This window comes from Microcebus murinus, chromosome 19 (assembly GCF_040939455.1).
Source record: "Microcebus murinus isolate Inina chromosome 19, M.murinus_Inina_mat1.0, whole genome shotgun sequence".
NCBI classification, from domain to species: Eukaryota; Metazoa; Chordata; class Mammalia; order Primates; family Cheirogaleidae; genus Microcebus; species Microcebus murinus.
The window spans coordinates 9,210,208-9,224,485 of record NC_134122.1 but is presented as its reverse complement, the minus strand read 5'-3'; the positions used below and the strand labels follow the sequence as shown (position 1 = coordinate 9,224,485).

The 14,278-nt window shown below is 44.2% G+C and overlaps 1 protein-coding gene across 3 annotated transcripts in view; it reads left to right on the top strand.

Annotated features, from left to right (window-relative positions):
• TXNDC11 (thioredoxin domain containing 11) overlaps positions 1 to 13,880 on the top strand; it is a 71,610-nt gene extending 57,730 nt beyond the window's left edge. For all 3 annotated transcript variants that reach the window (XM_020281356.2, XM_012784548.2, XM_075995109.1), the window contains 5 exons: positions 984 to 1,776; positions 4,862 to 5,004; positions 5,340 to 5,449; positions 8,137 to 8,217; positions 13,125 to 13,880. In XM_020281356.2, coding sequence (XP_020136945.1) covers positions 984 to 1,776; positions 4,862 to 5,004; positions 5,340 to 5,449; positions 8,137 to 8,217; positions 13,125 to 13,764 — 1,767 coding nt within the window. In that variant the 3' untranslated portion in view covers positions 13,765 to 13,880. The remainder of the gene's footprint in view (positions 1 to 983; positions 1,777 to 4,861; positions 5,005 to 5,339; positions 5,450 to 8,136; positions 8,218 to 13,124) is intronic.
• Positions 13,881 to 14,278: the final 398 nt, after the last annotated feature.

The window sequence follows — 14,278 nt, the reverse complement described above, 5'->3', positions numbered from 1 at the left end:
ACTCAGAACAGTGTGCAATTTAAAACTTTAAATTTAAACTTTAAAACTAAACAGATTGTTTATTTCTGAAAATTTCCATTTAATACTATTTTTGAACTGCAATTGACCATAGATAACCTGCCGAAAGTGAAACCGCGGGTAAGTGGGGACTACTGTAAGAGGTGGCAGTATGGAGGCTCTGTGGAGGTGGGAGAGAAAATGGTGAGGGTCTGTGACAGTTGAGGACCTGCATTGAGGCCATGGCTGTGGGCATGGAAAGGAGAGTCTGCTGGGCCACACTGGAGTCAGAGCTGGCGGGATTTGAGACATGTGGTGACACAGAGAAGTTGAGGGGCGACCAAGTTCCTAACTTGATGCTACCATCTTCCCAGAGAGGGTGGTACAGGAGGAGGATGAATTGGGGGTGGCAGGTGAGAAGGGGGAGTTTGGTTTGGAACAGGTTGAACTGGTAGCCTACTGTGAGGTGTGAATTTATTTGGAAACATACATGCTGTAAAATATTTTGATCCACTCATTAGATGTTGGGGAAGTTTTTATTTTTACTATATATTTTTTTTTTTTTTTTTTTTAATTCTCACCTGCTGTGTGAGTTGGGGAAGTTTTTAAACTTAACAGTTAATGAGGTAGAAAGTAGACATTATGGAGGAATAGAAAGGTATGAAGGAAAATGCACTCAACTGAGAGTTGAGAGAAATGCTGTTCCTGGTTCTTTGACATCCTAGACATGTGTCCTGGGGTGAGTCACTTCACCTTCCCAGGCTTCATCTTCTGCTGTGTGGGCTAAGACATCTCTGAGACCCCTTCCATCTCTGAAAAAATTCATTGCTTGTTAATAATGACACATTCTGAAAAATAATCCAGGCCTCTGTTGATAGGTTTGGTGTGACCACATCCTCTTTGAGACAGTCCTGGCCCAGCCTCCTGCCAGGGACTTAGACTAGGATGTTCTCCAGGGCCCTCACCAATTCTGCTCCGTATTTCAGATCACCGAAGTGGCCTTGGAGTACAACAACTGTCACGGGGACCAGGTGGTGGAGCGCCTCCTTCAGCATCTGCGGCGAGTGGACGCTCCGGCGCTGGAGTCCCTGGCACTGGCACCACCGGCTCAGCTGCCAGACACGCCGCTGATCACAGCTTCCCCCTGCTGCAACACTGTCGTGCTGCCTCAGTGGCACTCCTTCTCCAGGACCCACAACGTCTGTGAACTGTGTGTCAATCAGACTGCGGGGGGCATAAAGCCGAGCTCGGTCAGCATGCCACAGTGCAGCTTTTTTGAGATGGCAGCAGCTCTGGATTCTTTCTACCTCAAGGAGCAGACCTTTTATCATGGGGCATCAGACAGCATAGAATGCAGCAATTTTTTAACTTCCTATAGCCCTTTCAGCTACTATACTGCATGTTGCAGGACCATAAACAGGGGTGTGGCAGGCTTCCTTGATTCTGAACAAGATGTCTTTGAAGCCCCGGCTGTTGCATTTTCTTCCCTCGAGAAGAAATGTGAGGTTGATGCTCCAAGCTCCGTTCCTCACATTGAGGAGAACAGGTATCTCTTTCCTGAAGTGGACATGACTAGCACAAACTTCACAGGCCTGAGCTGCAGAACCAACAAGACCCTGAACATCTACCTTTTGGATTCAAATTTATTTTGGTTATATGCGGAGAGACTGGGTGCTCCGAGCTCCGCTCTGGTAAAAGAATTTGCTACAATTGTTGATGTGAAAGAAGAGTCTCACTATATCTTGGATCCAAAACAAGCTCTTATGAAGTTCACCCTAGGTACTGTAGGCAGTTCACTTCCCCAGGCATAATAAGTTTTGCTTAACTTAATATAGATAACTTTTATTGAGGGGAGGGTCTCATTACATTTGGTTGTAGGGGTGATGTCATCTCTGTAGCTCGTTTTAAATCTTTAGACGACAGTTGGTCATAATTTTAGAGGAAGCTAATTTTGTCTGTTGAATGGAACTTCCTAAATCCAAATTGGAAAAATATGTCATTTAGACTATGGTGGGGTAAGAGTCCAATTTTTAGATTGGCGATTCCAGTCACATTTCTAAGGTATAGCCAGCTGCAGTCAGTGGGGACTGGGCAGGGAGGTTGAGCCAGTCTGGTGGGACGCCCCAGGGCCAAAGAATGTGAGCAGTGACAGCTGCTTCATCGTAAAGGAGCTTAAAACTGCAAAGCAGTGAAAAAATAGGACCACCTTGCATCCCCTTTGGTTTCACAGGTTTAAATGTGTTGAGTATCAAGGCCACCAGACCTAATTTGTTCTGCTGCTGTTTTATGATGTGTTGAGGGTGCTGCTGTGACCTCAAGTGCCTAGACAAAAAAGCATTGTGTGCAATAAACAAGGGTCAAGTTGCAAACCAGCAAAGACCGCTTTTTAGGGGGTAAGGCTCCATTGTGAGAAAATATCCAAAGCTTGCCCCTGGGGCTCAGCAGCAGCCATGAACTGTGTCCCATGCCGTCCTCTTCCCAGGACTTTGCTGATGTCCTGGATGTACACACATGAAGTGAAAATTTTGAAGTGAATTCACTTTTTTGAAGTGAGAAATTTTGAAGTGAGAATTCAAAATTCTTTTTGAATTGAGAATTCAATTTTGAAGTGAGAATTCAAAAGCCATGTTAGTTCAGCTTCACTGGAAACATGAGGAGGGTCAGTGTTTGCCACATGGTGAAAGGAGGAATTTTGTAGGAAGGAAACTTCTTATTTTAAGTTTTACAAAGTATGAAATCAAAAGTAAACTCAGCTCCTAAATACTAGTCCTTTCAGCCATCCTCTTTTTTTTTTTTTTTTTTTTTGAGACAGAGTCTCGCTTTGTTGTCCAGGCTAGAGTGAGTGCCATGGCGTCAGCCTAGCTCACAGCAACCTCAAACTCCTGGGCTTGAGTGATCCTTCTGCCTCAGCCTCCCGAGTAGCTGGGACTACAGGCATGCGCCACCATGCCCGGCTAATTTTTTTATGTATATATATCAGTTGGCCAATTAATTTCTTTCTATTTATAGTAGAGACGGGGTCTCGCTCTTGCTCAGGCTGGTTTTGAACTCCTGACCTTGAGCAATCCGCCCGCCTCGGCCTCCCAAGAGCTAGGATTACAGGCGTGAGCCACAGCGCCCGGCCTCAGCCATCCTCTTTTAAATCCAGGTGAAGCTTGTTTGTTACATTAGAAATGTTTGTGAAGAAGTTTATGTAAATACTGATTTTTCTATATCAAATTATGTATTATAAACACGAGGGCTCCTCAGTGTTTAAAGGAACCCTGTGTCCAGTCACTTTATGAAGGGCAGTCTACTGATACTATTCCTAATTCAGGTTTTCTAAAATTATTTTGGTGTATTGGGTTTTCTTACAATGAAAGTAGCATGTATTTTTAAAGTAAGTGTATATTGAAATTTCCTGAATTCTGTTCAGTAATACTCAAGTGTTTGATGAGCTCATTATGTGTTCACTTTGAATTTAATGGTAATTGAAAGAAGCCTTCTTCAGATTTCTTTCCATCTTCTGTATCTACTCAGAAATGTCTAGCTCAGCTGTTCTTTGTCCTGTAGTTGGTGACAGAATTTTTAGGGGCCCTTGTAAAAAAAAAAAATCTGTGTGTCATTGTCAGTTTAGAGAGTTAACATACAAGTCAGCTGTCTCTAAGGTCAGTTTCAGAATTTAGGCTTCATTCAGATAGGAAAAAATTCTTGGTTTTATGTTTCAAAAATGTGGCCAACTAAGTGCTGTTCAGATGCTGATCATGAATTCTCTTTAGTATTCACATGACATTCTTTACTTCCTCCTCCATTCTGCACATTTCACTGTCCCTTAGGACCTCAAAATGGAGGGAGTTAGAAGAAAGAGAAAGAAGTGAAACTAAAATTAGTGTTACTGCAGATGAGGCAAAGGACTCTGAAGATGGCAGGATGTGTGGGGAGGGTAAAACTGTTGGTTCAAGTTAGGTTTTTGAGTATTTTTAGGTTTTATTTATGTATTTCTCCACTACATATAATTGAGTTTATTTTTCTTAACCTTTAAAAAAAGAAACTTGAAGAACTTTAATAAAGGAAACAAAAAATCATAGCTCCTTGTGCTCAAATTAATGAACATTTAAACTCATTCCGCATCATTATAGCTTGTGCAATTACCGCATTTGTAGTTATGCTTAACTCTGTACCTTAATACGTTAGTATTATAGAGATTTTGAAATCCCTTGAAAAGATGGTGGCTTGTTGGTGATTTATGATCTCTTTGTGGATCAGTCCTTTTAAAAAGAATAGAATTCCTGGCCGGGCGCGGTGGCTCATGCCTGTAATCCTAGCTCTCTGGGAGGCCAAGGCGGGCGGATTGCTCAAGGTCAGGAGTTCAAAACCAGCCTGAGCAAGAGCGAGACCCCGTCTCTACTATAAATAGAAAGAAACTAATTGGCCAACTGATATATATATAAAAAATTAGCCGGGCATGGTGGCGCATGCCTGCAGTCCCAGCTACTCGGGAGGCTGAGACAGAAGGATCGCTCGAGCCCAGGAGTTTGAGGTTGCTGTGAGCTAGGCTGACGCCATGGCACTCACTCTAGCCTGGGCAACAAAGCGAGACTCTGTCTCAAAAAAAAAAAAAAAAAAAAGAATAGAATTCCTAGTCCGTGAATGTCACGCTACATGGTGTCTTATTATCTAAATTATCGTCCACTGAGTTAATACTACCAGAGCTAAACCTGATGCCACCCTGGCAGCTACGTTCTGGGTTTTGCCTATAGGTGGAATGAGTTAAAAATGTGAGCCTGTGAAGTCATTCCCGTTTTTAAAATGTGGAGTTTAAAGTAGGCCAGCCACTTTCCTTGTACCTAGAGAAGAGTTGATCTCATTTTCTCTTTATTTTTAGAGTCTTTTATTCAAAACTTCAGCGTTCTCTACAGTCCCTTGAAAAGGCATCTCATTGGAAGTGAATCTGCTCAGTTCCCTTCTCAGCATTTAATCACTGAAGTGACAACTGATACCTTTTGGGAAGTAGTCCTTCAAAAACAGGTATGGAGACACAAGAGAGGCAAAAGTCAAGCCATCTATCTCTATTAAAATAATTTCCAAAGCTGCAGTTGTTGGGGTGAGCGGCTGTTTTTGATGTATAGAAGAGGAACCACATGGCAGTCTGATTGTGGAACTCGAGGGAATTACATGGTGGTTTTCTAATTGCGGAAAGTCCTTAAGAAAGCACATAATTGGAAAGATCTAAAGATGAAATTTTTCACAATTTCTGCCTAGGCGGCATTTGTCGAATGCCTGCTGGATTCTAAGCACAGTAAAGAACTGAGGACGAGCCTGTTTCTCAGGTGCCAGTAACGGCCCTCTTCCCCTTCCCACAGGACGTCCTGCTGCTTTATTATGCACAGTGGTGTGGCTTCTGTCCATCCCTCAATCACGTCTTTATCCAGCTAGCCCGTCTCCTGCCAATGGATACGTTCACTGTAGCGAGGTAAGAAGGCCGTTCTGCAGCACTGTGGGCTGTGCGCCTGAGCGTTCACTGGTTTCTTTTTGCAGCTTAGCCATATGGTGTTTGAGGCTCTGCCCATTTTCCATTAACCTTTGGTAAGACCCATTGGTTGGATTTAATTGTCAGGCTGAAGCCATGAGCAAAGCCTTACCAACACCGAATTTCCCCCGATGAATTCTGCATCTTCCTTCCATGATGTTGATGTTTAGCCCTGATTGAATTCATAGGTGAGTGAGTGCAGGTCTGTGGGAAGAGCACTGAACTGGTCGCCAGGATGGGCCCCCGCGTGGCCAGCTCCTTGGAATACCATGGGAAGGTCGCCACAGGAGTTGCCAACCAGCCCTGGGACCTGGAGCAGATCTCTCCACCAGCCCTTGTTTTCCTCCTCATTTGTGAAGTTAAGAGGAAGGATTAATTGATATCCACATGTTCTAGTTTTATGATTCCATGGGTACTATACATAAGCTCTTGAGTAAACAAAAAATCTAAAATTTTTTTTTTTTAAAGAAGGATCAAATACAGAATTTCTAGATGAGCTAGTAAGCAGTTTGGGAGGGGGATTGTTTAGATTAACCCCTCCCCACAAAACTCCAGATAGAGTTAAACATAAAAGATCCAATCACAGAAAAAACAGAAGATAGAGTATTGGATTTGCTAGTTCCTTTGAAAGATAGAAACTTTCCAAAGTAGAAGCAGTTGAAAAAATAATGAAAGAAGGATGAACAGATTCCACTAGAAGAAATATGTGCAAAGAAAACAAATAAGAAAAACAGTCTAAAAAGGGGGACCATTAATGTATTTTACAGCATCTGTATTTCATCTGTCATGCACTGTAGGTAATACTTAGAGCCAAATTTGAGGAGTTACTATGCTGAGAGATTTTTACATGTACATTATTTGACTTAATCCCTGGGAGCACTCAGTGAAGCCATTATGGTTATCACTCTTTTTATTGAAGAGGAAACTGAAACACAGAAAGATTAGGCAACTTGCCCCTAGTCACACCTCCTGTAAATGAGAGACAGGGGTTCAGAATCAAGTGTTCATACTCCAGACCCTGCAAAATTAAAATGCTTAAGAAATTACAATGGTTTAAGAAACAGACTCCAGTGTGAACAAAGGATATGAGCAGGTTTTTCACATTAGAAGAGAGAGTAAATAAGCAAATGGGGAAATTATAACCTAATAAGTGTAAATTAAAACAATAACAAAATGTCATTTATACTTATTTAATAAATGCTTTTAAGTGACAAACTCTTTTGTTGCTAAAATAAAGTCAAATTGGCACAGTCAGATGTAGCTAATGGAATGAGTACATTGCCATAACCCTTTTGGAAAGCATTTTGGCAACATTTGTAAGAAATCAGCAAAAATGGTTGTGCATTTTTGACCCAACTAATTTTACTTTGAAGAATTTAATGAAATAGGAATTCCAGAGAAGCATGAGCTAGTTATCATAGCATTGTCTATACCCACCAGTAGAGGGATGGTTAAGTGAATCGTGGCTGGGCATTTGATGGGATTTTTATCCCTTCATTAAAACAATGCTTTTCATACAATCTATTGGGAATAATAGAGCATGAAATATGTGACAGCTGCTCTCAAAAATATGTAAGCATATAGACGAAGCCTAAATGACAATCCCAGAAAGAAGGTCCCACATAGCCCAGTGGAATTCTGAGTGGATTTTTATAGTGTTTTTCTTACACGGTTTGCCCTTTCTTTGTAGTAAAAATCAGGAGGAAGAAAGTGTTGGCTATAGAGTATGGTGTTCAGTACCACTTGTTTAAAAAAAGGAACTCTAATGTTTCAGGTAGGATGGCACAGGCAGAGGCAGGAGTGCCATTTTGTTAGTAAAGATGTGGTAAAATGGTTTTCATTTGGTTGCATCATTTTTAAAAAGTGAATTTCACTTTTTAAATTTCATTGGATAAATACATGACACTCATCCCTGACCCCCTTATGCTTTCTGAAAACTTCTGTCGATTTAATGATTCAAAACTTTTCCATCTTTTGTATACACTATTTGTGAATATTAGCCAAGCAGCCCTTCCGCAAGGATGGTGCGGCCCCTTCCTTTGAGAGGATGCTGTTGTGGCCCCGAGTCTCCCCAGCCCAGGTGTGGCGGCCTGGCTACAAGCCCAGCCCGGTGCCACCCGCCCCCTGCAGCAGTTGCAGTCAGCAAGCGCCATAGTGATTGAGCGCTGATTAGGTGATTTAGTACAGATGTCATTGTCTGTATTTGAAAATTAATCTAAAATCTGCTAAGCAAGCACACCGTTTTTGGCCTCCATCCAGATTTGCAACATATAAACGAAGGTGCAAAGTGGCATCGTCAGAAAAGCTTGATGTATTTTGCTTTAGTGATTTCCTTTCTTTTTCCAGAGGTAATTCAGGCATTAAAATACTTGGCCAGCCTGTTAGGTGCATGACTAGTCAGATATCAGTGAGGCACTTTTTGGAAGGTCACTTTTACTTTCAGGACATTGTATTACCATTCAGTGGAAAGTTGCATGTCTTAGAAGTATCAGTGCCCAACTTACACCTGGCAGTGGACTCATCTAGAAGGGGGTGGTCCTGTGCACCATGTTTCTCAGTTGAGAAGATTTTTTCAAGCTGGGGTTTCTTGGGCTGATCTTTTACTTTTTTTTGTTCTTTCCCTTTGCCAGGATTGACGTGTCTCAGAATGATCTTCCTTGGGAATTTATGGTTGACCGTCTTCCTACTGTCATGTTTTTTCCCTGTAACAGGTAATGCTGAATTTTTTTCGATTTGGGGCAGATGAGATTCTTTTTGTTGAGGTCTGAAAATGAAATGAGTTTAAGATGTAAATCATTTGTTATGACTAAACTGTTCAAAAAGTATGCCCTTTCAGACTTAGGCTGGAAGGGCTTTAGTGTCAGGATGTCATGTGAGGTGTGTGTGGATTTTTTTAAGGAAGTCTGCTCTTCTCAGAGTCTGTTTCTTACGTGAGCATGAATGTGGCCATCAGAATTTGTTAGCTTTCATGGCCTGCATGAGCATGGAGGGTGCAGAGATTGACAGGGAGGGGCCCAGGTCTGTGGGGCACAGCAGCGGTGCGTCTGTGGAGCCCTGCCTGCCCGAGCCTTCCGCTGCGCAGCACCGTCCTTGCTCGGATTCCAGGAGCCCTGCAACAGAGCTTTCTCGCCACGTGTGCAGACCGCAGTGAACGTCTGCCATGCGGTTGTCACTTGATCTTTTCACAGTTGCTTGACTAGTAGTCCAAGCTCAGTTATTACAGCCACTACCTAGAAAGTCCCAGCAAGCAGGGCAGGATGTTAGCAAAGGGGAGCAGACTTCACAGTTAGGGAGTGTGGGTGCCAGTGTTTTGGTAGAAGAGGACATGGACTCTTGGCCCTTACAGCCTGAGAAACTGGATGTCCGCTTGCTTTTCACACAGTCCCTAGGGTTTTTAGAAAGTTGGGTCCTCCTGGGGATGAGGTCATATGGCTTTGACGATATCTTCTCTACAGGGAAGTGTTGGCAGGATCATTTAGGGAGGTCCCTGACTCATGTGTGACGTTAGCTGTTTTAATTTCCTGCCTCCCTGTTGCAATTCGGTGTGGCCACTGCTCTGCTTGTCACATTTCCCTAGGAGAGTGCTTCCCTGTGGATCATTTTCTTGGTTTTTGCTCTTTATCTCAAATTATTTTTGCTGGAATACTTCTTGTGGTAGTAGGGTCTTGTCAAGTCATGTACTAAAAACAGAATGTGACTCACCCTATTCTGCTGCTGAGTCGTGATGAGCCTTTTTCTTTCTAAGAAGTGTTTAAATTGCCATGTAGTCAAGGAATCATGGACAATAACACTAGCAGTTTCATCTGTGCAGGACAGAAGTTGGACATGTAGTTTAATGAAGTGTAGGTTTTGAATTCCAAACATAGTTTGGAAAAGTATTAAAGTTACAGCACCCCACAAATGCATTTGCATGTCTCAGCAACTGGAAAAAATAAATGTATACTGAGAGACACGCACAGGACAGGTAGCATGGCAGAGGGTCGTTTGGAGGCCTGCATCTGGGTCCAGTGACTTTCATTCTAGAGCTGCCTGGTGTAGTAAACATGGAGATGAGTTTGTTCTCTGGACATGTGCTGGATGGTTGCAGCCCCTACTATTTTCCTTGAACAGGAAAGGTCAGGAATGTAAATATTGAATATGAGAAGCCTGAGCAGTTCTATTTTAATGGAAAGAGCGTGATAAACCAAAGCTGTGTGGCTTTGGAATGGAATTTTTCTCATTTCCTAAAAATAAATGGTAGTCAGAAGGGGCGTAAGCTCATCGTTAGCTGGCCCACAGTGAGCGAGTAGTTTAGCCAGCAGGTAAATGGGCAAATGATGTGAGCTGACAGCTTGCAAAAGAGGAAATGAAAAAAGGCTGTTTGGTAACATATAATAAGACCTTTTTCACAGTTCACCTGCTTATGCTATTTTTAGTGAAAAGAATATAAAATTGTACATGTACTGTGATAGAACAGAAACTCGTGCATGTGCTAGTTGCAAATGTGTGCAGTGGGGAAAATGTCAAGGTGTTGACAATGATTACTTCAAAAGAGTGAAGACTGCAAGTGAATTGAAGATGTTTCTTTTTTTTTTTTTTTTGAGACAGAGTCTCGCTTTGTTGCCCGGGCTAGAGTGAGTGCCGTGGCGTCAGCCTAGCTCACAGCAACCTCAAACTCCTGGGCTCGAGTGATCCTTCTGCCTCAGCCTCCCGGGTAGCTGGGACTACAGGCATGCGCCACCATGCCCGGTTAATTTTTTATATATATATATATCAGTTGGCCAATTAATTTCTTTCTATTTATAGTAGAGACGGGGTCTCGCTCAGGCTGGTTTTGAACTCCTGACCTCGAGCAATCCGCCCGCCTCGGCCTCCCAAGAGCTAGGATTACAGGCGTGAGCCACAGCGCCCGGCCTTGAAGATGTTTCTTGTATGTCTTTTATGTCCCTTGTAAATTGTTTACAAAGAACACATCCTTATTTCTAAAACTCATGAAGGAGAAAACCCATGTGAAAGAGCCTGTCCTGCGACTGGAGGCAGGAGGCAGGGCTGGGGCCTTGTGGGAGACTTAACCTTCCTGTGCAGGGGTGTCTCAGAGCCACTCCTCCCAGCCAGCGCTCGCATCAGACTGTGTGTGACATTTCAAGGTACAGGTGCTCTGGCCTGTCACCAGGCCAGGGAAGAGTATGTTCTACTAAGAGATGTGTCTGATGTGTCCCAGGAGAGGGACTACACTTCTTCAGAGGCGTGCCACACCTCTCCCTTGGGATTAGAGGGGAGTCAAGTAAACAGTGGGACCTTTTACCACCACACTTTCAGATTACCGCTTTTTTGGAAGTAGGTTGTTGGCACTCCGTGTCCTTGCTACTTTTAAAACGCATGGAAGTGGCTAGCTAGAATCAAGCCTGTAATCCTAGTACCCTGGGAGGCCGAGGTGGGAGGATTGCTTGAGTTTAGGAGTTTGAGACCAGCCTGAGCAAGAGTGAGACCCTGTCTCTATTAAAAAAAAAAATAGGAAAATAGGCCGGGCGCGGTGGCTCACGCCTGTAATCCTAGCATTCTGGGAGGCCCAGGCGGGTGGATTGCTCCAGGTCAGGAGTTCAAAACCAGCCTGAGCAAGAGCGACCCCGTCTCTACTATAAATAGAAAGAAATTAATTGGCCACCTAATATATATAGAAAAAATTAGCTGGGCATGGTGGCGCATGCCTGTAGTCCCAGCTACTCGGGAGGCTGAGGCAGTAGGATTGCTTGAGCCCAGGAGTTTGAGGTTGCTGTGAGCTAGGCTGACACCATGGCACTCACTCTAGCCTGGGCAACAAAATGAGACTCTGTCTCAAAAAAAAAAATGGAAAATTAACCAGGCATGGTGGTAGCATGTACACTACATATACTTGGGATATACAGATACTTGGGAGGCCAAGGCAGCAGGATCTCTTAAGCCCAGGAGTATGACCTATAATGACACCACTGCACTGCACTCTAGCCAGTATGAGGAGCAAGACTCTGTCTCCAAAAAAAAAAATCATGATAGCATCTCCCTAGCCTGTTAGCCCATTAGGGAGATTTGTGGCAATTGCCCCAAGACTTCTAAGATAGCATTCTTACAAATGGCATTGTTTGTCCTGTAAATGTCTCCAGACAGACATACGTATCTCTGCAGCTCTTTCCTGGGGGATAACTCACCTTGACTCTGCCCTAGACCACCAAGTGTGTGCTGGAGAACACGGTGGCAGAGCCAGCCTCCGCAGATCCTTTCACACACCTGCTTCACAGGGCTATGGCGTGTTTTTAGTTGTCACTTGAATGGCTGGGATGCCCCAGTTAAAGAAAGCTTGAGTGTTAAGAAAACTGCTTTAAAGGGGGGGATAGTTGAATACTTATCTCAAATTTTCAATTTACATGCAATGTTCCAAGTTCTTATTTATGTTTGCTGTTACCTGGAGGTTTCCATAAACACTGTAAAATGGGGCATATCTGACTTTAATTGCCTTGTGGTTTTTATTTGATAGGGAAAAGGCTACTCACATAGAGAACACCTTTTGTCACTTTAGGTATTTGGCCACTGGCTTTGTGTGTGGAGCTTTTAATTAGTAATTTCCTGTTTGTTTCTTAAGGAACAATGCAATTTTTTACAAAACTGACATTCACTGATCATTCACTTAGCTTACTTAATCCTGTATAACAGTCCCATGAGGTAGGTGACACTCTTCTTGTCCCCATTTCACAGAGGAAGTAGTTCAGAAGCACAGAGAAGTTGCTCATCTCAGAGCACAGGACAGCAAGCAGAGCCCTGCGACTCTGCTGCGGCAGCTGGGCTCCGAGTCCTGCTCTCCGCCTCCGCTCCTCTAATACTTGAGGGAGACATCACCCACCGTCTGCCCCCGGTGCATCTCATGCATGAATGCATAACACCGGTAGTTTTGATTAATGCAGCCAGACTGTGCATGCACAAGTAAATAGATCTGAGAGAGAAACTCTGCTTGTCAGACAACTAAATGACAAGTTCTAAAAACGAATTTTCTAAATCAGAACCTGGAACAAAGCTGTGGAGGGGAACCTTTTCCTTTGTCACCCTCCTTCCTTACTCTACTCTCAGGGTCGGGCAGCCTTACTTCCTCAGAGTGTGTTGGGCACCAGCCCAAATGTACCCTGGGAACTTCAGTCACCCTTGGCTGGGAACCCCTGCCTCAGATAATGTATAATAAATGATTGCCACAGAAACAGGCTGTGCATTTCAGGGTTTTCCTATTTCACAGGCACTGTCAATGGGTACAAGAACAATACAGTTGACAGTTGTGCCCCAGGCCCCGACATGGCCACTGGGCCTCAGTGCCCTGTGTCACTGGCTTTAGGCTTGGGCCTGGGAGCTCTTGGTTTTCTTAGAGGGTTGTATATAGAAACTGAGCTCTGGCCTCAGGAACAGACACGTTTAAGAAAAGCCACTTTAATTACAGAACAAGCACATGGGACATCCTTGCTTTGTAGAGAGTTTCTTGCCCAGGCAACATTTTCCTTCCTTACTGACTTTGAGTAAAATCCTTGGAGTGTCTTTTCTTGGTAAGTAGACGGCCGGGTCTGGTTTTGGACTAGGCAGGTTGGCATGACTCTCACCTTTGATCCTTTCCCTTCCTCTCCAGAAAGGACCTCAGTGTCAAGTACCCCGAAGACCTCCCCATCACCCTGCCAAACCTGCTGAGGTTCATTCTCCATTACTCAAACCCCGTGTCGCCCTGGAACATGGTGGCTGACCCTCCTACCAAAGAATGTCTTCAGAGTGAGGCAGTCGCACAGCAGGGGCACATCTCCCACTTGGAGAGAGAGATCCAGAAGCTGAGAGCAGAAATAAGCAGCCTCCAGCGAGCACAAGGGCAGGTGGAGTTCCGGCTGTCCAGCGCCCGCAGGGACGAGCACCGGCTGCGGCGGCAGCAGCAGGCGCTGGAGGAGCAGCACCGCCTGCTCCAGCAGCACAGCGAGCAGCTGCAGGCGCTGTACCAACAGAAGACCCGCGAGCTCGAGGCGCTGGCCCGCAAGCTGCAGGAGCTGGCCGACGCCTCGGAAAACCTCCTCACCGAGAACACCTGGCTCAAGATCCTGGTGGCGACCATGGAGAGGAAACTGGAGGGCAAGGATGGAGCTGAGAGCCCGGCTCCCCCTAGAGAGGCACACCCTGAGCACCCGGAGCCCTCGGGCACCCCCCACTTACCTGGCAGCACCCCTCCACCTTCCAACATCAGCTCTGTGCTGGCGTCCGAAAGGAGTGACAACAGGACAGACTAACTCTCAAAATGACATGAAGAAATCAGAGATGAAAACTATACATTGGGGATATATTTATGCAAATTTTATTGAAATTTATTGTAAATAAAGATTTTCTCAGTGGTCTAGAAAATCAACTTGAATGTCATTCAGCATTTGTTGAAGAGGGATGACATCCCTTCCACTTATTGCACAAACTTGGTAGCTTTGAGACAGAAACGGCACAGTCCATTTGAGGATTTGTCTGAGAAATCAGTCCATGTTTCAGTGGCTCAGTGTCAAGAGTTCCCTCCTCATTCCCTTACTGTTGCTTCTGCGATGATATGAAGAATGAAAGCTTAGTATCTCGATTAGTCAGAAAACTTGAACGCAACAGTTGGGCTATTCAGAAAGAATTCAAAGAGAGGTCATAACTTACTAAGCCACTGAGTGTGTGGCTCTGGTGTCTACACTAAAAAAAGTAGCTACTGACAGACAAGAACAGTGAGATTGTGTGGTCGTTCACTAGTTCTGCAGGCATTTTTGTGTTCTTCCC